This window comes from Andrographis paniculata, unplaced genomic scaffold (genome assembly GCF_009805555.1).
Source record: "Andrographis paniculata isolate CXL003 unplaced genomic scaffold, ASM980555v1 Contig60END, whole genome shotgun sequence".
Taxonomy (NCBI): Eukaryota; Viridiplantae; Streptophyta; class Magnoliopsida; order Lamiales; family Acanthaceae; genus Andrographis; species Andrographis paniculata.
In genome coordinates this window covers 624,213-646,541 of record NW_026137596.1, presented here as the reverse complement: position 1 = coordinate 646,541, position 22,329 = coordinate 624,213, and the positions used below count along the sequence as shown (strand labels likewise).

General features: G+C 39.1%; 6 protein-coding genes across 8 annotated transcripts; 5 read left to right on the top strand and 1 right to left on the bottom strand.

Moving 5' to 3' along the window:
• The first annotated feature begins 627 nt into the window (after positions 1 to 627).
• On the top strand, positions 628 to 1,574 carry LOC127259884 (dehydration-responsive element-binding protein 1C-like). The gene has a single exon (XM_051287499.1). The coding sequence runs from the start codon at positions 746 to 748 to the stop codon at positions 1,400 to 1,402; it is 657 nt and encodes a 218-aa protein (XP_051143456.1). The 5' UTR covers positions 628 to 745; the 3' UTR covers positions 1,403 to 1,574.
• On the bottom strand, positions 1,451 to 4,253 carry LOC127259883 (calcium-dependent protein kinase 17-like). 3 transcript variants are annotated; one of them, XM_051287498.1, is made up of 6 exons: positions 3,962 to 4,253; positions 3,648 to 3,710; positions 2,863 to 3,540; positions 2,475 to 2,771; positions 2,047 to 2,394; positions 1,451 to 1,972 (listed from the first exon to the last, which is right to left on the bottom strand). In XM_051287498.1, exons 3-6 carry the CDS (start codon positions 3,452 to 3,454, stop codon positions 1,809 to 1,811), a joined length of 1,401 nt encoding a protein of 466 aa, XP_051143455.1. In that variant the 5' UTR covers positions 3,455 to 3,540; positions 3,648 to 3,710; positions 3,962 to 4,253; the 3' UTR covers positions 1,451 to 1,808. The 3 variants fall into 3 exon arrangements, with proteins under 3 accessions (XP_051143455.1, XP_051143454.1, XP_051143453.1); XM_051287497.1 differs by having other exon boundaries at positions 3,684 to 3,710; XM_051287496.1 differs by lacking the exon at positions 3,648 to 3,710.
• Positions 4,254 to 7,666: 3,413 nt separating this feature from the next.
• Positions 7,667 to 14,860, top strand: LOC127259924 (zinc finger CCCH domain-containing protein 48-like). Its single transcript, XM_051287543.1, has 9 exons — positions 7,667 to 8,362; positions 8,951 to 9,046; positions 9,925 to 10,014; positions 13,184 to 13,285; positions 13,502 to 13,648; positions 13,783 to 13,902; positions 14,004 to 14,063; positions 14,161 to 14,258; positions 14,344 to 14,860. Exons 1-9 carry the CDS (start codon positions 7,901 to 7,903, stop codon positions 14,480 to 14,482), a joined length of 1,314 nt encoding a protein of 437 aa, XP_051143500.1. The 5' UTR covers positions 7,667 to 7,900; the 3' UTR covers positions 14,483 to 14,860.
• A 1,290-nt stretch (positions 14,861 to 16,150) lies between these two features.
• On the top strand, positions 16,151 to 18,429 carry LOC127259718 (uncharacterized). Its single transcript, XM_051287268.1, has one exon. It carries the CDS (start codon positions 16,389 to 16,391, stop codon positions 18,210 to 18,212), a length of 1,824 nt encoding a protein of 607 aa, XP_051143225.1. The 5' UTR covers positions 16,151 to 16,388; the 3' UTR covers positions 18,213 to 18,429.
• Positions 18,430 to 18,450: 21 nt separating this feature from the next.
• On the top strand, positions 18,451 to 20,029 carry LOC127259720 (urease accessory protein F). The gene is made up of 2 exons (XM_051287270.1): positions 18,451 to 18,624; positions 19,138 to 20,029. Exon 2 carries the CDS (start codon positions 19,153 to 19,155, stop codon positions 19,879 to 19,881), a length of 729 nt encoding a protein of 242 aa, XP_051143227.1. The 5' UTR covers positions 18,451 to 18,624; positions 19,138 to 19,152; the 3' UTR covers positions 19,882 to 20,029.
• A 389-nt stretch (positions 20,030 to 20,418) lies between these two features.
• Positions 20,419 to 21,777, top strand: LOC127259719 (uncharacterized). The gene has a single exon (XM_051287269.1). The coding sequence runs from the start codon at positions 20,434 to 20,436 to the stop codon at positions 21,493 to 21,495; it is 1,062 nt and encodes a 353-aa protein (XP_051143226.1). The 5' UTR covers positions 20,419 to 20,433; the 3' UTR covers positions 21,496 to 21,777.
• Positions 21,778 to 22,329: the final 552 nt, after the last annotated feature.

Genomic DNA, 22,329 nt, shown 5'->3' with positions numbered 1-22,329 from the left:
TGGGCCCACTGGGCCTTTCGTATTGGGCCCAAAATCCATCCATAAAACGACACCGTTGCCATGCCACCACAACTCACTCAGTCAGTGCAGTCAAACATCAAAATAACTTTAGATAATAAAGAGGGGCCCACTTGACCAAAAACTTTTGAACACGTGTGAACGCGGCCTCGCTTATAGCCCAACTGATTCTTCACAGACAATTAACTGTCAAAACCGTGTGATTTAATAGGGTCCCATTGATATTTTATTGTAAAATTACTTCATAAAAATAAAATAAATATTCTAGAAACAATTTAAAAAAAGAAACCACGAGCACACCCAAAAATAAAAAATAAAAAAATAAAAGTTGCCCCTGGATCTTATCCAATCACAGAAAGTCCCCTGAGAGTGAGAATTCAGATCCCATGACCGCGTTGCTTCCTGAACTTGTACCTTGGCCCACAATAAATAACAGCTGGCGGTTATTTCCATAATGTGTCGCATTCAATCAAAGTACAACTGGGAACAGCAGCAGCCTCGTCCCCTAGCTGGATCCTTATCACAGTCTCGGTCAATTCCTCTGTGGACTTCGCGTCCACTGCGTAGCTTGTTTCACTTCTGGCATACATACATATGTATATATATATACATATAGAGTGAGAAAAGGAGATAGAGAGAGAGAGACTGAGCTAGTTCACTAGTGACCTGCGAATTGCCATACGAATCAGAGACTTACAGTTACAGATTGCTTCGGAGTGATTGATTGATGATGACGGATTATTACAACGGCTTGATTGGTGTGGATGAGGCGGCGCCGGAATCTTCGTCGGAAAACGGGAGCTCGTGCGGGAGAGCGAATTTATCGGACGAGGAAGTGATTTTAGCTTCTGAGAATCCGAAGAAGCGGGCGGGGAGGAAGAAGTTCCGGGAGACGAGGCACCCGGTGTACCGGGGAGTGCGCCGGCGGAACTCCGGGAAATGGGTGTGCGAGGTCCGGGAGCCCAACAAGAAGTCCAGAATCTGGCTCGGGACATTCCCCACTGCCGAGATGGCGGCGCGTGCGCACGACGTGGCGGCGATGGCGCTCCGAGGGCGATCCGCTTGCCTCAATTTCGCCGACTCCACGTGGCGCCTGCCTGTGCCGGCGTCCTCCGACGCCAAGGACATCCAGAAAGCCGCCGCCGAGGCCGCCGAGACTTTCCGGCCACGGCCAGAGGTGGAGGAGGAAGAGGAGGAGGAAAGTGTGACGACGCCGTTTTGGGAAAATCAATGGCTCGTGGATACAGATGCCGCGTTTGGAATGCACGAGCTGCTGACTAATATGGCTGAGGGCTTGATGCTGCCACCGCCGCCGCCGCCGCCGCCGTACAGTGGCGACGTGGGTTTCTCCGCTGACGTGTCATTGTGGAGTTATTCAATTTGATCATTTTTTATTTCATAAACTTGACTGTATTTCTTACCTCCTCTGTACTTCAATTTTTGTGATTAGTACAGAGGAGAAATGTAGATTTTAGCGTCGAGTCTAAATACAGTACTATTTTATAAAGCCTTCAAATCTTGAAAAAAAAATTAATAATAATTTAATATTCTTTCAAGATGTGTATTTTTTTTTTTTTTGTTAATCTTTTTTATAGAACGATTCTTAGTACGATACAAGAAACATGGGATACATAAAAGAGGAAGCTTTACATTTTACACAAACAGTTTTAACCAAACAGGGACAAACAATGAGACACTAGGCCCGTTACCTATGCTTAAACACACCTACGGCTACGCCAAGCTTGTTCAAACTTCTTACACTACATTAGTAGTTTGTCGAGACAAATCTGCTAACAGACGAGCGAAGGTCGGAGCGACGCAGCCGTCAGAAGGTTGTTGCACGACGCCCATCGAATCACCGATTCCGTCACCAGGTGCTCGACTTCGCCAAGCCCGATTGTGTGGTTCCTCCTGCCTGAAATCCTCGCGTCCTCTCGATCCCCATCAGCATCACCTGTCGCATACAGAAATTATTTTTTCAGGCGTAAATATCGCACATGACATGTATGTACGAACTAGCTCGATTACCTCTAGGGAGCAAGTCGATTCTAGAGGAATTTCCGGGCAAATCCAAGGCACCGTTCCTTTGTTCGACTTCAACCGCAAAACTTGAGCCGAAGAACGCAAAGCTCGGCAGCGCAGGGACGGGAGTCTGAAGCTCCACAGTGTTACGGAAAGAAAATCCGCAGTTTTCCGAAGGCAGTCGGGACGAGCCCACGAGGAAAGACGAGAGCGACGATTCAAACCCACTGAATTCTGGAGAACCTACACAAAAACTAATGTCTCGACTTCTCGTCACTTGAGGAGGCAATACACAGCCTTGTTCAAAGTCACATCCGTCGTTAGGCAGTTGCGCGTCTCTCAGCCAAGGGTGATCTGTAACACATTCGATGTAGCTGTTAACGTATCGATTACTTGCGCGCGAGTGTTGACTGAAGTCGGGAAATCGAACGTACCTAGAACCTGCTGAGCCGTAAGCCTTCGAGACGTGTCTTTACACAGCATTCCTCGTATCAATTCCTTCGCCGAATCCGACACAGAATCCCAAAGATTCGAAGAAAACCACAGGTCTGCAGCCCGGACAGCGTCGAATATCTGCGACTTGGTTTTCCCCCAAAACGGTGGAATCCCGCTGAGAAGAATGTAAAGAATCACGCCGGCACTCCACACATCCGCTGCCTGATCGTATCCGCCGGCAAGAACCTCTGGAGCGATATAAAACGGACTTCCAACTTTCCCGTATAAGCTCCGTCCTGCTCGGCAAAGACACGAAAATACAACACCCTGCATTAATTTTCGACAATGAAACTTATATATAACTCGGTAAAAACAGCAGCAATCTACCAGGCCTGATGTAGGTCGCCAAACCAAAATCCGCCAATTTTATCGGGGAAGAATCCGACTTGTTCGACAGGAGTATGTTTTCCGGCTTCAGATCTCTATGGACGACGCCTTTATCGTGACAATACATCACCACTTCCATGAGATGTCTAAAAATCTCCCTAGCCTTCAATTCAGAGAACCGTCCGTGTTTCTCCAATTTATGGAAAAGTTCGCCTCCCGCGCAAAGCTCCATCACCAAATGCACGTAGCCCTCGTCCTCGTAAACAGCCTTGAGATCGACCACATTAGGATGCCCCGACAGCCGAGTCATGATCTCGATCTCCAGCTTGATGCTCTGCACATCTTCTTGCGCCACCAACCGATCTTTCGCAATCGACTTGCAGGCAAGAATTTCGCCTCCAGTTTTATCAATGCACTCCCGAATAACCCCGAATTGACCCCATCCCAATTGCTCCCCAAGAACATACTTGTCCGACAGGTTACCGCTCTGATTCACATCCAATATACCCTCACTCAAATTAGGATCTCCATAGCAGCTGCAAAGACTATAACACAACGAAGACGACGATGATCCACCATAACCAACAGCCATACGAGAGGCAAAAAGATGGCCCTCTCTCGTTGAATTGCTCCTCAAGAAGTTATGGATGTGTTGTTCTAAGTCAAAAACGTTGATTTCTGCTCACATACACATACAGCAAAAGCTAAAGTCAGAGGTCTAACTGTGGAAGCTTCGTTTCTTATGCAGAGTTGGTGAAATTTGAAAACGATGGTCATGTCTGTACATATTTAAAACAAATTCATCGAACTCATCCCCACACCTTCAAAGCCTTAATTCTCTCGTAGATCTGGAAAACCATTAGCAGCACGAAATTCAAAACCATACCTCATCAAAGCTGAAAAAAAAAAAAAAAAAAAAAAAAAAAAAAAAAAAAAACCACTAACAAAAAACACAATCTTCCTAAAATTACACACCAAAGTTCAGAAAAAGAAACCTAACTTCTAGTAAAAGCCACCAAAATCGAGGCTCAAAAACAATCCCAGATCCAAAAAACAAGCCGAGTAATAAGGTGCAGAGAATTGGGAGGATGAATCTAACCTTTAACCAAAAAAGGAGCAGAATCAGGGAAGGGAGAAATGTGGGAGAACAGCAGTGATTAAAATTCGTCTTCTTCTTCTTCTTCTTCCTTCCTCTTCCTCTCCCACAGAGCAATGAAAGAGAAAGGGAAGGGGAGAGTGGAGAAGTGAGAGAGTTGGAACAACTCTCAAGTGGGGCAGTTTGGTCTCGATTGCCGAAGACAGGCCCCCCCAACACTTCTTTGCTTATTCTCTTTGTGCCCTTTTCTGTTGTTAGTGTTGTGCTTTCGTTTCGTGGCTCAATTGGTCGTAGCTTTTGGATTTCTATTGTTAAAGATTGTTTATTTCTTGCAGTTCCTGAAATTTATGGTGGATTTTACCTGTTTTGCCCTGTTCCTGTATTCCCATTACTATGCTTGATTTTTTCAATCCCTAGCAACTATGGTGTTCTACTGTTTCCTAACCATTTTAGGACTGTGTAAAAGTTTAAACACGTCAGAGCTTATGTGTAATTTTTTGGGGTTTGGGAGTGAGTTATATACTCTGTCGTCTCTTTACATTTGACACAATTGAATTGGAGTACGGTATTTAAAATAATTGTATTTAAAAAATTAATGATATTGAATTATAATATTAATTTATTATTTTTTCTATTTAACTGTTGATGATAGTAATTTTAAAATATTACTTAAATTTTATAATAAAAAATAAATTTTTTTTTATTTAAAGATATTAAATTAAAATGGTTAGAATTAATAATTTTAATTTTAAATTGAAGAAAAATTATTTATTTTATTTAAATATTTAAAAATTGTGTTTATTGAAAGTTAGTAATCAATTTACAAAAGACACAAAATGAACCATTACAAATCGATACCAGGAGTTCTCAATGGCATCTGTTTTGGTGGTGCAACAATATTGCCCGCAATTGCGTCCGGAATCTGTGGATTCACTGAAGGCAATAGACTGAAGCTGGTGAGAATACATACTGATATATATATATGCACGTAGATATATGATATGTACATGTATTTATGTATTTGGAAGTAGCAGTGCTGCTAAAACTACAAACGGAGTTGATCTTGTGCACACTCGTTATATAACTACTCCCACCAACAACAAAATTAATACTGTCAATATTCAAACAACATCAATTAATACTTCTAACATAAAAACAACCACCAACAATTTCATAAAAAAACAAAATTATTTTCTCCTAATATTTCATTCAGAAAGGCAATCATTACTGCTAATATAAAAAAAAAAATAATTACAATTGTCAAATATTCATTTCTCTCCTAATATTTCCTCCAAAAGCAATTATTACTTCTAATATCAACACAACTAACAACAAAAATATCTAACAACATTAAAAATACATTTATAGTACCTAAACAAATGCCAAAAAAATTCATTTACCTCATAATATTTCTCTCTAAAATGGTTGAGGTGCTATAAATGCATTTGAGAGGAGCACAAGCTATCTTCATTCACTGCATTGTAGGATAAAAGAATCAGTCAACATTATGATATTATCATGGAGTCAAAACAATAAGAAACATAAAACTTCTTTGAAAAAGGTACACAAATTCTTCAACATTAATAAATTTTTAATGCATTCAAGTATATATAGTAGTGAAATATACTATTTTTTCTACCTTCTTTTTAATTATACATTCTCCAACATCAAATAATACAATTCTTTCCTTTACCTCAGGCCTACAATGACAAGGAGTAGAGAATTTAGTAATGCAGTTTTTACTTATGAATCTCAAAAATGGCAAACCTGCTTTTGGTAAAATGTTGGAAGCGCAGGAGATGTTTTTATGGTTCTAAAAGTACAGTTAGTCGGTATTGGAAAAAAGTCAAAAAATAATTAGAAAATAGTGGAGTTGTGCAATTAAGTGGTAAAAAAAAAGACTGTTTTGAAGCGTAAAAAAGTGCTTCCAAACTATGAAATTATTGTACGTGTTCCCTTTAAAAAAAGAGGATCTATTCGGAGTCTGGCTGCATCTATTAAATGCTCAAAAACCACTATTTGGAGGTGGTATTCAACGGGAGTCTTAAGAGCCCACACAAGTGCTCTTAGACCGGATTTGACAGCTCCAAACAAACTGCTAAAGCTGGAGTTTGCACTTAATCAACTTGTTGTTGCATCAATACAACAAGCTATTGAATTCAAATGCATGGATAATGTTGTACACAATGATGAAAAATAGTTTTATATCACTGGAGGATCACATAGATTTTATATGACCCCATAAGAGGAAGATCCACACACGACATGCCAGAACAAAACATTTCTTACTAAAATCATGTTCATGTATGCAGTTTCTAGACCACTATACCGGTTGGATGATTGGCTGATTTTTTGTGGAAAAATAGGAATTTTTCCATTCACATACTAAGACACTGCTAAAAGGAGTAGTAAAAATCGTACAAGAGGCACACCAGTTACTAAGCCCATTGAAGCAATCATAAATGATGCGATAAAGTCTTGCTTAATCAACAATGTAAGTATATGAAAATTTATTTTATAGAAATGTTAGAATAAATTATGTTTGTTTTTGTACTAGGATTTCAAACTAGCACAATCAAACTTATTCTATTTCAATGTTTGCATTCACTATATTTAGAATAATGGATATTAATGAACCTATTTTCTAATTTTTGATAGATCATCCCAGCAATAAAAAAAAAAAAAAATGACCAGCGAATATGACAAAAAGAATTTATATTATTTACTTGAACTTTTATTTTATTTTATTTTTTAAAATTTTAATTTAAAAGAAATGACGTCATATTTCCATTTTTATACTTTGTTTTGCATTTTCTATTGTATGTACTTAACTATTTTATGGAGTATAACAATAAACAATTTATGATATAAATTTATACATTATGTCAATGATGTTAACATACAACTTATTTATAATATTAGTATTATATAAATATACAATATATAAGTTGATAATGCATAATAATTATCCAACACATATTGTAATTCCCATTGATTTCCAACCTAAGCATCCAACATTACGTTGAATATACATACTGTGTTCACTATAATTAATTAGAATAATAAATTTATATAGTATTAAATTTAATTATTATATATATTATATAGTATCAAATTTAATTATTAATATAATATATATTGTATTAATTGAAATTATAAATTGTCCGATCCATTCATGATGAGCTGCCTATTGAAAATAAAAACAAATATTATCAAATAATTTTTCATTCGGAACCTCCTCTGCCGGCTTATTAGCTTCTTTTTAAACAAAGAATATTGATATTCCTGTTAACTAACAAAGAATAAAATTGGTCCCTAAGGATTGTGCATGGGATAAGAATTCAATCGTGAAGGTCATAAGTTCAAAGTTTACTCATAAAAAGATACTTTGAAGTTGAACAAATGAATAACTTAGTGTAACTTTCCCGTCCAACTTAATTTGCAGGGTATTAGGTTCGGTTGGGGGTTTACCCAATGCGCTACTGCGGTTCCTATGTCATAAAAAAAAATAAAAAAATAAAAAAATGAAAAAAAAAAAAAAAAAAACAATACTTTCTTCTTTACTCTATTCATAGTATTTAGATATTTTTATTTTTGTTAAGTAATTGTTACTAATATTTTTTGATATTATTATATCTATCCAATCCGCGTGGGAAAAAAAGAAAAACAGTAAATATAAAAGTAAAATAAAAAAGAAATACGTCGTCTCCCGAATACGGGTTCGAGAACTGAGCACCAAACTTGCCTACTGCTTGCGTCAGGAAAGCCTCAAATCCCTAAATACCCAAAACCCCTGATTCTGATCTTACCCCCCGTTCCTTTTCTTCCAGATCCTGCCATATTCAGTCGCGGTAGCCCCGACATCACATGATTGTGTCGCAGTAACGCGTAATTTTGCGGCAACCCAATAATAAAGCTCCGATTTTTGTTGCGCAATCGATAATGGATATGGATGGGGGAAGGCGGGTTTTCCACAGGCTGGGGCCGTCGTCTTCGGCCGACAACAGCAACAACAGTAATAATAAGCAGCAGAAGGTGTGTTTCCATTGGAGGCAAGGGAAGTGCACAAGATTCCCTTGCCCTTTCTTGCACAGCGAATTACCGACTGCGGCCAATGGAAAGAGGCCGCATCAGGGGTTCGGTGCGGAGGAGAATCATCGTGGAGGCGGCGGCGGATTGAGGAGGAGTTATAATTTTAGTAATAATACTAATAATCATTCATGGGAAAGGGGGCAATCGGCGCAGTCTGGGAGTACCAGTAGGAGTTATGTCAAGAAGATTGAGAAATTGTGTAATCATTGGCTACAATCGAACTGTAAATTTGGGGATAATTGCAAATACTTGCATCAGTGGTCTACGGGAGGTTGCTTTTCGCTGTTGGCACCGCTCGAGGGACATCAACAGGTGGCTTTTTCTTTCTTTCTTTCTTTTTTTAATCATTTGATGTTTGTGAATTGGTAGTTTTAATGTATATATTGATGTACTGAATTTGATATTTATAATTTAGCTGATTCTGAGGTTAGTGAATTATTAGATTCATATGATATCTGGTTTTCTGTTCTACACTGTCGAATACTTACAGAGTCTAATTTAGCTGATATTTATAATCTAGCTGATTTTGGGGTTGGTAAATGATTAGATTCATATGATATTTGATTTTCTGTTCTACCAGGCCGAAGACTTTACAGTTTGTATCATATCACTAGATCGAGTTATAATTTTTATGTTGTTGATTTTGGGTGTTTGGATTCAAGACTAGTGATTAATTGAATGCAAATGTATCCTTTATTTTTTCTTGACTTTGGCGTTGAGGAGTGTAGAGTTAACTAGCTAGTTTTGGTAATATCTAATTCTTTTTTTACTTTGTTGGGGTATGAATCTTTGTTCAGTAAAGGTTGGAAAAATATGTTGCATTATATTACTTTAAGCATAAATTGCATTTTGACTATAATGTTGTCTTAGTAACATATTAATAGAAAAACTTGCTATTAGGTTGTTACAGGGATCGTCTTGCCCTCTGGGACTGATAAGCTTTACACAGGAAGTCAGGATGAGACTGTTAGAGTTTGGGATTGCCAATCTGGTCAGGTTGTTTCCTTTTTTTTATCTTTCTGCACACACAGATATATAATATATGTATATGTATATTGTATGTAGTATATATATATAAAGAGAGAGGGAGAAGGGGGGGGGGGGGGAGGGGATTTCACTGCCATATTACCCATCCAGTGGATTGTATGAATATATACTATTATTGAATGACTAACGTTTCAACTATCAGATATCTTTAAATTTTGGGAGTAATTGCTTAAAACTAAATCAAGTTATATAATTCCCAAGGAACGCCCTTAATCCTGGCAAAATATATGAAAATGGTTACCCTTACAACTCACTATATCCAGCCAATGCCTCTTGTTTGCAAAAAAATTTGTATATTACTTCTAGCTAAGTCAGTAGTAGTAGTAGTTAACATTTTGCGAATATATAATGATAATTAGAAGTTAATTGTTCATGTATGAAAAAAAGGAAAAAAAAAAGTAAATTTGATTCCATAACTCATTTTGTTACAAAATATTTTTATTCCTTGTGAAAAAACTTAATAGAAGATAATTTCCAAGGATCGCCCTTAATCCTTGTTGTGAAAAACTTAATCCTTGTTTTTAACTCATTTTTAAATGTTATTTTGGTATTAGTGTAATTTTAAATGTTACTGGATTAAGTATTTAATTTATTTTTTGGTTAGTGTTACACTTTTTGCTTTTACCTGAATTCTATTTACAAGTAGATAAGCACTTGATCATTTCTTTTTGAAAAGTTTGATACAGTGCACAAGTGGTAATACAAGAATGAGTGTTTTCGTCATTCGCAAACTTCTCTCTTGCTACTATGTATCAGGAAGTCTGTATAATTTATATAGTATATGATTTATAATTGAACTTACTCAATGGTTTTGGGGCTTTTAACAGCTTGCAGGACTAATCAATACAGGAGGGTCAGTTGGATGCATGTTAAGTGAAGGTCCATGGGTATTTGTGGGTTTAACTAATCTTGTCAAGGTGAGTATGAGATTTATGTACTAAATAGCGTCTTTGCCTTGTCGTGGTTAACTATTTTATAGTGTCATTAATTTTCTTTTTGTGTATATGTTTGGGGTGGGGAATGACATAAATACATCGAACCTCCAAAGTGAGAATCCACTTTCTCGTATAAATATTATGGTCATTCTTTGGACTCTGGAAACAGAAAATTAAATATTACACCTTAGTTTGGAGATAGAGAAGACTGTCTTTTGGTATTTAACTTAGTCGAATACCACTCTATTAACAGTGGAAGAATCAGAAACATAGTTAATCATAGTTAGAATTTGAAGTGACCAAAATACTTTTAACTAAAATAGGAACCGCTAGATATGACTGAATGTTAGAGACATGAAAAAGTGTTCTATATTAATATTCTTTCCAATTTCCGCGCATGCGAAATTAAAAATCCAGTGTGAAATTAAAAATCCAGGTAGTTTTCATTATATCTTTTGACTGTGTTTACTTTGTGTTTGTGATTTGGGTTTTAAGTAAAATAGTGATAGGGTGTTACGTTTTGTTTGGAAATTTAGTATTTAATTATAGGGAATACTTATGTTGCACAGTAGTGAAACTGAATACATATATGTATATATCTCAAAGTAAACAGAGCCTTCGTCTTTTATCTAAAATGGCAGCGATGAGGAGTTAAGAGAAGGATGTTTTTATATTAAATAGAGTTGGAAAACCTAGAGGAGAATAAAATTTCGACAAAATTGAGCTAATCTGTTAACCTGATATTGCAATCAATCTCTTATAAGTAACTACATAGTCACAAGATGTTTTCAAGCCATTATTTTCCTAGACATTACAAAATATATGATCATAAGCACCAATTTAGTGACAAACATAATCAATACGAATATTTTTAACTAGCGTAATGAAAATGTTCTAAAGTTGCTCATATGTATTGTGTAGTGAAGTCACTTATCTTTTATTAAACAAAATGATAGTTGATCTCAATTTATTTTGTATGCTTATGAAACCATATTGGAAGAAATGTATAATGTGGTTACCATCACAAATGAGTATTATACACATAGTTTGCAAAATCGCAATTCTTCTTATTCATATGTTCCTGTGGCCATGGCTTATTCAACTCTAACACTTGAAAAAAAAAAATAATAAATCCTTTGTTTCTTTCTTTAATATAGTCATGTTGCCTCTTAAAAATAAAGTTGTGGAATATCTATTATAGAAATAGCTAACCTAGCTTGCTTCTATTTAACGTAGACTTTATGATCTTGTTAAGGAAAAGAATCTTTGTTAGGAATGCATCTAAGGTACATAACAACATTGCCCATAGGATTGAGAGTATAATTGCATTGGGAGATAACAAGACCGCTCTAGGATTGAGTTACCTGAATGCCTAGGAAATATCGAAGCAGACTCAAATCAAAGTATTATATGTGGTGAGATAAATGTTGCTTTGACCGATGAATTTCTTCATTATGATTGCCGATGAGAATGATGTTTCCAACATAAATATAGACATACTTGCCTCTTGAGCCGTGTCTATAACTGATAAAATGATTAGAGGGAGTGTGAAGCATCCTAAATTGTTAGATAACAATGGTAAATGGGCCAAACATACACACAGACTACTATAAGCCATACAAAGAATGATGGAGTCTATAGACCAACCAACTAACCAAGACTCCCTATGAGCAACATACCCTGAATTTTACTCCATGGAGATCTCATCTTGAAGCCCACCATGACGAGATAGTTTTGATATCTTATGAGAAGGCTAGTTGCATGTAACAGTGAGAAAGGGAACAAATAATAATAGTAACAGCAAGCACATAGAAGCCATCATAGCCACTAGAGAGTGTTGTGGTAAAACTGACCTTTCACTTGGTCGTAGCTCAGAAAACCCAACATTCCTTAACACGATCAACCTTATCATTAGGGCCAATGTCAAGAGCAAGATCTTTCCCCTCTCATAAGGGAACGAATTCTTAAATGCCAAGCTGCCATTTCTTCTCCATTAGCTTGCAGCCACCATGGTTGCGAAGTGCCTTATGTGTCGATTGAGATGGGCGAGTTCTTATTGCATAAGTTGAAACAATGCAGTAGATGAAGTAGAATCACTCTCTTAGTCTAGGCAACATTAGCAACATGTGGTGGGCAAATGTGCATAAGAGCAACACAAGCAAATGAATATGAAGAGACTGTAAAGTGATTGTTAGAATATGTGTTTTTGCAAATGTGTATTTTATAGGTTATTGTGGCGACGAGAGGACATTGAACTATTTACATGCCAAGTATAACATAATGCAAGTATGGAGCGCTTGTGATGGAAGATGAAAGATACCACTTGTCTGACATAACGTAATTTAGTTGAGAACAATTATGAAGTGGTTATGACAACGGAAGATTGGTCACAATCAATAAATGGAGATGGTTGTGGACATTAAATGAAGCGACCAGCGGCGCTCTTGTACCTGCATTATACATAATTCTCTAGCCTTAAGACAATTATGAACTTGTTGCAACGGATGGTCGAACAATGATTTTGTTACATTTCAGATATCAAAACTCAGTTGCAAGCAATTCAATGCAAACAGTTAAAGGAATTAATTGAAGAGAATAGCTGAATATCTGGCAAGGTGTAACTACCACATGGAATGGAATATATGGCTTCATATATTTCACCATGAAATACACCTTTACAATATAGGGTTCCATGGGACTATCCTGTTCCAGATCTTTCATTTGAGTAACCACCTTAGAGAAACATTGACTGTCATTAGAGTAGCATCCATGTGCTTCCTACCCCTTGTCAAAGCAAGTTTCAAAAGCTTGAAGTATTAATTGAATTTCTGGATCAGTCTGCTGCTATAATGTACTGCAAAGCTGAAGTCATTTATGACTGTCAATTTGAGGTATCTGACTAATAAGGGATTAGTGAATCTTTTCTTTGTTGCGATCATGAAACCACATCTTCATTGTAGCTGCCCAAAAGTGATCTTTGGGTGATCCACTTTAATTTGGGTTTTCTTAAATTTTAGCTTAATCCTGTTATCTGTATGTGCAAATGCTATACTTTTCAGTTTCTATAGATCTCTTTGTAAACTTTCTTCAATGTTTACACTCAGTAATCCTTCTTTTTCTTCCCTTTTTCCTCTTTGTCTACTCATACTAGGCATGGAACATTCAGACATCTGCCGAGCTCAATTTAAATGGACCTGTTGGACAAGTATATTCTCTTGTTGTTGGCAATGAATTACTATTTGCCGGCACACAGGTATTTGCTCTATGTTGTGAAGTGCACTCAAACTGTTCCCCACAACTTTTTCTTTGTTTTGTGTGTTTCATAGTTTTCATTTTGATAATCAAATGCGCATGCATACATTTTTTAACATCAGGACTACAAAGTATATTTCCAATATAATAGAAAATTTAATTATTTTTTTTTTCTTCAAGCAATTTCTTTATTTTTTCTATGCTATTTATATTTCAGGATGGAACAATATTGGCATGGAAGTTCAACGTTGCTGCCAACATCTTCGAACCAGCTGCATCACTCAAGGGTCATACTCTTGCTGTGGTGACACTAGTAGTTGGTGGTAACAGAATGTACTCTGGTTCCATGGACCACTCCATAAAAGTAAGCTTTGCGCTACAAACATGTTCATGTTAAAGATCCGATTTGTCTAATTATTCCCAGACTAGTCGAAGTGCCATAGGCTTGCTGTATTTCATTTAATATTGTTGTATTCATGTTTGTGCTACATGTTCTAGGTGTGGAGCCTGGAAAATTTGCAGTGTCTACAAACTTTATCAGGGCATACGGATGTTGTGATGTCAGTTTTGTGTTGGGATCAGTTCCTTATCTCAGCTTCATTGGACAAAACCGTAAAGGTCTGTAGCTGTTAAAAGTGATGCACCATGCTTCGATAAATTCTTGAAACATCGCTGCAACATGTTTTGATTCGGCGTTCCATTATTCCTCATGCTTGTAGGTTTGGGCTGCAACCGAGACGGGTAACCTGGAGGTGACATATACACACACTGAAGACTACGTATGTTTCTCATTTTCATTAATCCACCAATCCAATGCGATGGCACTACCCGGTTATGCTTCAGATGATAATATTTTCGCATACGACTTCACTGCAGGGTATACTTACTTTATGCGGGATGCACGATTCAGACGCCAAACCCGTGCTTCTGTGCTCGTCCAACGACAACTGCATACGAGCCTATGATTTGCCATCGTACGCCTCCGATTCTTCCCTCTCCGTAATTTCAGCTTCTTTCAATTTCTAATTCTCTTGCACATTCTCTTTTTTGTTGTTCTAGATTTTCGGAGAGAGGAAAGATCCTTTCGAAGAAAGAAGTCCGTGCCATACAGATTGGTCCCGGAGGATTGTTTTTCACTGGTGATGGGTCTGGTCAAGTTAAAGTATGGAAGTGGTCGGCCGAGCCAACGGCCAAATAAAAGAGAAGCCTATCATGTTCGACGTAATCCCCAGTCTATCCTGTGTTTTCCCTTCGAGTGTACAAGTTTCTTATTACATCAAGAGGCATGAGCGAGACCGTAAGTTTTGATTTCTTTTCTCATTCTTCCGCGTCTGCTGCCATTCGATGAGCTTGGTCGGGTGCTAGAGCATTCGAGTGTACCTTCGTGTAATGTGATCATAATGGATACTAAATTAAAAGAAGTATCTTGGACGTTAAATGTACTCCATTCGATTTAGAGGCCCCCAAAACCGAGATCGGTTGTTATTGGTTACTTAAGGAGTAAATATACTGTGTGTTTAGTAAACTTTTTTGCCCTTGTATTGGATTTATGCTTCTTTATGTGTTGTTTCTTATCTATGGTTGTTATATGATTCTAACAAGATATGAAATAAATATCCAACAGACTAGCTGATCAATAAAATCGATGTAGGAAAGTAGTAGGGATTCCTAATTTGTGTAATGTGAAATGTTTGACTAAGTTATGTAGTAGGCCATCTATCATAATGCAAATCAATATGATGTCTAATTACTAAATAAAAAATAGAGGGCTGTATTAATCTAAATCATGTGAAGCACTTCAGTATAAAATATTGAGTTTAACTGTTATATTAATTATTTTCATGTTAGTTTATATAATGTCTTTATATTATATATTAACACAGAATTTGTATTTTTGTCGGATGTTTTATGTGCTACCTATTTATATTCAAGCGTCGTACTATAACATTTCTTATTTGTACACAAATAGCCGCCATCATTTTATTTTATTTAATTATCTCTTGTAAGATTGAAATTGTCTCAACTTTGAGACCAACTGTCATATCATATCATTTTAATTATTACTATAATTATTGTTGTTGTTGTTGTTAGTATATTGCAAGTTTGGAACAATGTGAGTTAGCTTGTCAAACCTCAATACATGCGTTACGGTCGCTATCAAACTGTGTAAACACAGAAGAAGAAATGGTCCTGAAATTAATTTCTGACCCAACACACAAATGGCAGGCAACCCCATAGGGAAAAGGACATAAACATAATAATATTATTATTAACAAACCATCTTAATTAAATTTATAATTTGACTAGTAAATACTGCAGATTTCACTACATATCACCAATAAATAAAAACACACATTTCACTTGGTTGAATATCTATCGTCAAAACTCAAAAGCTTGTGCCTGAAAATCTGCATCATCATTAACCAACTTTAGCTTTTCCTAAAGCACTTTTGCTTTTTTTTTTTCCCTTAAAATCCTCCTCCACCAACCTCAATGCCCTGTTTCTTTAAGGCGCCATATATGTATTTACTAAGATTACTTTTTTTTTTTTTTTTTTCTGATATACTATAAAAAAAAAAAATTATATTTCATTTAAAGTATTATACAAATATTATTTTAAATTTAATTTTTATTATCTCTAAATGGAAGACTCAAATTCCAAACATTTAGGAATAACTCTCCTCTCATGTTGCCAAAAGCATAGAACCTTTCCTTTTACCCTCTTCCTTGGAGATAATATTTGTTCAATTCTGTCTGAATATCACGGACTCTCCTCATTCCATCTTATTATTTCTTTCATATACTAGTATATTAAAAGTAAACAGTACTTTTATATAGGAATGAATACCAAGTCAACTTTGAGCAAAATAAAAAAATCACATAAAATAAAATAAAAAGGAAGCTTTAATGGCGGAGGAGACAAGAAAGACCACCCCACTCCAATTCAAAGCAATCATTTGGAACTGCTCTAATTCAATTCAAACCCCCCCACCCTTACCCTTTTTCTGACACTCCCTGTCTGTCTTAATGCTTAAGCTTCATCCCCAATTTAATCGACGAATTTTTTCTGAGCTCCAAAAACATCGGAGAAATCAAACAAAGACATGAAGAAGGAGGCAGCTCAGTCATGGCTTTCACCCTGCTGCTCTGCATCATCCCCAACCCTTAAACCCACCGACCCCCCCGCCGCCGGCCGCCGGAGCACCTCCTCCGCCTGCCGCCACGACTTCGCATCCACAACCGCCTCCTCCCTCTTCCCCAACACCTCCTCCTTCACTAACCACGAATCAATCCCTTCTCTGCAACAATCCTTCCTCCAATTCATCAATGCCTACCCCAAATACTCCGACACCGCCCCCGTCGATCAAATCCGCGCCCGCGAATTCCCCCACCTCTCCCTCTCCAGCCACGTCAGCCTCGACTACATCGGCGTCGGCCTCTTCTCCCACTCCCAGATTTCCCCGCCATCGCCATCGCCATTGCAGCACCATCAGACGGATTTCCCGCTGTTCGGCGTCAACTTCAAGTCCGTCAGTCTTAAGGCTCAGCTGCTCCACGGAGGAGAAGGATCCGACCTCGAATCTGCAATCAAGACAAGAATCATGAAATTCCTCAACATCTCCCAATCCGAATACTCCATGGTGTTCACCGCCAACAGATCCTCGGCTTTCAAACTCGTCGCCGAATCCTACCCCTTCCAATCCAGCCGCAAGCTTCTTACAGTCTACGACCACCGCGGCGAGGCGGTGGACGCCATGATCAACGTGTCTGAAAAGAGAGGAGCTACATTAATGTCGGCCGAATTCAAATGGCCACGCCTGAGAATCCACTCGCCCAAACTCAGACAAATGATTGTCCGCAAGAAACACAAGAAGAGCCACCGGGGCCTGTTCGTTTTCCCTCTCCAGTCCCGGACCACCGGCGCCAGCTACTCCTACCAATGGATGGCATTGGCGCAGGAACACGGCTGGCACGTCCTGCTCGACGCCTGCTCATTGGGGCCGAAAGACATGGCCAGCTTCGGCCTCTCCCTTCTCCGCCCCGACTTCCTAATCTGCTCATTCTACAAGGTTTTCGGGGATAACCCGACAGGATTCGGATGCCTTTTCGTCAAGAAGTCCGTCGTTCCGATCCTCGAATCCTCAGAAAGCGCCGGCATTGTATCCATTACTACACCTGCAAAGAATTCGATCAATTTTCATGAAGATTCGTCAGGGACCGATACAGAAATGGAGCAGATAGCCAGACTTCAGATCGAACAAATTGATCGAAATCAGCAATCCAGCTCAACAGGCGATTCAGACCAAGCCAAATTCGACAAACAAATTGTTACAATCCAAGACAGGAGCAAGATCAACGACAATCCAGGCTCAATTATCGAATGCAGATGCTTAGATCATGTGGACTCGTTAGGACTCCTGCTTGTGAACAGCAGAGGAAGGTACCTGATCAATTGGCTGATCGCTGCACTGATGAAGCTTCAGCATCCCAACAGATTGGACGATTTTCCGGTGGTGAAGATCTACGGGCCGAGGGTGAGCTTCCAGCGTGGTCCGGCATTGGCATTCAACATCTACGATTGGAAAGGGGAAAAGGTCGAGCCTGCCGTGGTCCAGAAACTCGCCGACCGGAGTAACATATCTCTCAGCCATGGATTTCTGCACCACATATGGTTCCCGGAGAAGTCCGAGGAGGAGAAGCAGAGAACCCTGGAGAGAAACATCGTCAAGGAGGATGAGTGTAGAAGAATCAAAGGCAGGAAGGCTGATCAGGGAATCGCAGTGGTCACTGCTGCACTCACTTTCTTGGCTGATTTTGAAGACGTTTACAGGCTTTGGGCGTTCATAGCACAGTTTCTGGATGCCGATTTTGTGGAGAAGGAACGGTGGAGATACACTGCCCTGAATCAGAAGACTGTAGAACTCTAAGCAATGTGCGACGAGAAAGTATGAATGATTGTCATTTGTCGTTCAAATTTATTTGTTACCTGTGAATCCTTATCGTTTGTCAGTGAAGTGGTAATGAATCTTTGAAAAAATGTTGAGTGATCTGAAATGACGAAACTCTTCACAGGCATTTCATCGAACACATTGTAGGCAGGTAAAACACAGATTGGCTTGAAAGTCCCGAGGCCCACGAAATCTTATTTAAATGGGTATATTGTCAAAATCATTTATTGACTCTCCAAACCCCAATCGAAGAAATTTCGCAGCGACTGTAAACATCTTCCAACATCATTTCTTCCCTAAACCTAACCTTCTGATTGTGATATTCTTGTTGGAACCGATAATCCTTCAGAAATTGTTCGAGAGCATCTTTTTTCTTTCGCCAAAATTCAAGGTAAGTCTTACTACTTTTCTCTCAAGCTCTTGAACACTTGGGTTTAATTACCAAACATGGATTCAATCTCTGTTCTAACAGTTCCGCCTGATCTATATGCTTCTTACATACTTATTCCAAGAATTTGAAGATCCTAATTTTAGAGATGGATTTTTCAAATAACCTCATTTAGGGCATAATCGAAAATCCCTTTAGTTTAGACCCTTTTTATGCATTGCCTTGATGTCCTTTGGAATAGATTCCAGACAAATTTCTGATCCAGATTCCTTAAACCAAAATTTTTAGCATCTGTTTATTTGTATGCTTACCTCTCAACTTTGCTTTAGCTTTTGACCTAAGATTTCATTTGGTAAGAGTAATTTGGGCTAGAAATTTATTTATCTATTTATTATTATTATTACTATATGGAACAACAGTCACTACGATGGTTCTAAGTCTTTCTCTTGAATGCATTCGAAATTTGACCTGAATTCACCTATTATTAATTTTTAATGTAACGGTTGAAATTGGCAGCCGCTATTTCTTTGAATGGATAATGCAGAAAAAGACAATAGCAACGGCTCCGATTCGCCATCATCCGGCGGTCCCGAGCTATGGAGTTTATGGCAACTATTAGACTCTATCCTCCCCACCGGCGGCTTCGCCCATTCGTATGGCCTAGAGGCCGCTGTGCAGGTTCGCGTGGTTCCACCGGAGGATCTCGAGACATACATAATCCAAGTAATCGAGAACACGGGAAGCCTACTTCTTCCTTTCGTGCACGCGGCATCCATGTCTCCCGATGAGCAAACTTGGCGTAAACTAGACAACTTGCTGAACGCCATGATGACAAACAAAGTCGCGCGCAATGCGTCAATGTCTCAAGGATCGGCGCTCATGAGAGTAGCCGCTTCCGTCTTCTCGGAAGCTCCATCTCTCGGGAGGATGAGAAGTGCAGCTTTGAGCAGCGGCGGCGCGTCGTTCCACCACGCGCCGATCTTTGGGCTTGTTTGCGGACTACTTGGGTTCGACACTGAGACCAGTCAGAGAGCGTACATCTTCATAACGACGAGAGACATTGTATCAGCGGCGACGAGGCTGAATTTGGTCGGGCCACTAGCGGCGGCGGAATTACAGCATAAGGTTGGACCGGTGGCGGAGGAGGTGTGTAGAAGGTGGATGAACCGGTCTGTGGAGGAGGCTTGCCAAACATGTCCTTTGCTCGACATTGTCCAGGGCTGTCATAGCTATTTGTTTTCTAGATTATTCCGTTCCTGACTGACTGAATTTACTTTAAAACAAATATGCTTAATTTTAATAAATATACATGTTAGATGTGTGAAATTTCAAGGATAAATATAATTTGGACTCTAAACACAGGACGTAATAAAGCTAAAAATTGAAGTAAAGACAACTGAAACCATAAAATGATGATCCAGATTTTTCTCAAAATTGTTGCTGCAACTGTATTTCAGTCGATTCCTTCACAATCAACGGACCAAAAAATTCTTAGTCGGATGAGCTTTTCAAACAAGGAAGTGACCAACCAATTCCGATGATTTTCAGTTCAAAATTCTGTCGGGCCACCCATTCTCTTCCCCATTTTGGGCTGAAAACATAATTTTGAAATTCTTAGCTCAACAATACCTATGCAATTATTTATGTTTGAAAACAAATTACTCAACTCAAGGTCCATTTCTGAAGTCCACACTTTGTTCCAGACCCAGTTCCAGACATGGCACGGCACCGATCGATCAAATTAGGTAATCTGCAAGAAAAGTAGACAGACGTTGGCTACATCAATGGCGGTCGGTTCAAATAATAATAATAATGTCCCAATGTGCTGCTTTTATTGTCCATTTAAACTCTTCACACAGACACCAATATTATATTGAAACTAAAAACCCTCCTCTCTCCCTCTCTCTCTCTCCCCCATACAGCTGCAGCTTCAGACTCCTCCTTTCAGACATGAATCCGAGGAGGCCGAATTCGCCGCCGACGACGTCACTCAAACTCATCGTCTACGTCACGATCATTATATTCCTCGTACTAACCTCCCTCTCCATGATTCTCGGCAAATTCTATTCCATCGCAGCATGGAATCATCGTAATCCCAATTTACACCGACGGCCGGCGGCGGGATGCGCCGTGCCGGAGTACAAGCGGCGTCTAATCGGCGACCTGGAGCCGCTGATCGCCGAGGAGCCGACGGAAGTGTGGGAAGGATTAGGCAAGCAAGAAAAGAACATCAAATACCTTCCGACAATGTCGGATCTGCGGCGAAAAAATCGGCTGATCTACATCGACGTCGGCGCGCGGGACTACGAGTCCAGCATCGGGTCCTGGTTCGAGAAGCAGTACCCGAAGCAGAACCGGAGCTTCGAAATCTACGCCGTGGAGGCGGACAGAAGGTTCCACGGCGAGTACAGATCGAAAGAAGGGGTGGCGCTGCTGCCGTACGCGGCTTGGATAAGGAACGAGACGGTGGTGTTCGGGAGCAAGCCGATCGTGGTGGGGAAGAAGGTGTGGCGGATGCGGCCGTTCGGGCGGATCGAGGGGGCCGGGGAGGAGCGCGACGGGGTGTCGGCGGTGGAGAGGGTGGCGGCGTTCGATTTCGTGGATTGGCTGAAGACGGTGGTCCGGCCGGCGGCGGAGGACTTTGTGGTGGTGAAGATGGACGTGGAGGGGACGGAGATTAAGCTTATTGAGGATATGGTGCGACGTGGCGCCATCTGTTTGGTCGATGAGTTGTTCATGGAGTGCCATTTTGATCGATATGTTAAGTGCTGCTCCGGCCAGAGGATCAATCGCTTTAATTATTCTTACGATCAGTGTTACACGTTGTTTTCGGGGCTTAGGGAGATGGGCGTTGTTGTTCATCAATGGTGGTGATCATTGAATTTTCATTTTTGGGTTGTCAGATTCTTCTTTTTTTGTTTTTTTCTTTGTGTTCTTAGTTTGATTTTGTTTTTTCATACATTTCGGCGTATCCGCGTGTATTGTCGACTGTTAGTTAAGGGGGAGCTTGTTAAAGTGACGAATACAAAGATAATCTTTTATTTTGGGACAGGTAGCATGCATAGGTTTCAAGACAGTGAAAAGTTTATTACGTACTGGTACAGGTGGCGCATTAGGGTTAGAGAGCGACGAAAAGTTTATTACTTCCTCCTCCGTCCTCCTAAAATATACTTTGTACAATTATTTAGGTGTTTATTATTATTATTATTATTATTATTTGTTATAAATTAACAAATTTGTTGTTAATTGTATGGTAGATATTAAAATTAATAAATAATTTGAAAGTAAAAATATAAAATTTATATTTAGAAAATAAAATAAGAAAGTTAGACATTAATTTGTGGATGGATGGAGTATTATTTTTTATATGTTTTTTTATTTTTATTTTTATTTTATGTAATGGACCAGGCTATAGAATTAAACTGGACTCGTAGACTTAATGGGTTATGTTGGTAGATTGGGCTTGTCAACGCGGCCGGTCTGGGCCTTAAAAATGTTTTAAAGATATCCAATATATCAATATATAGGTCAAAGTGGGCCTAGCCCAAACCCGTAAAAAAATCGGGGCCCATAGCGTGGTAAGGACGGGATCCACGTGTCGACATCGTGAGGCCCCACCGCGTAAGCGAGCAGGTCCACCGTTGATCCCCAGAGTATATGGGGTTTTGTTGGAGGGCCCCTCTTTCACGCACATCATCACATTCACAA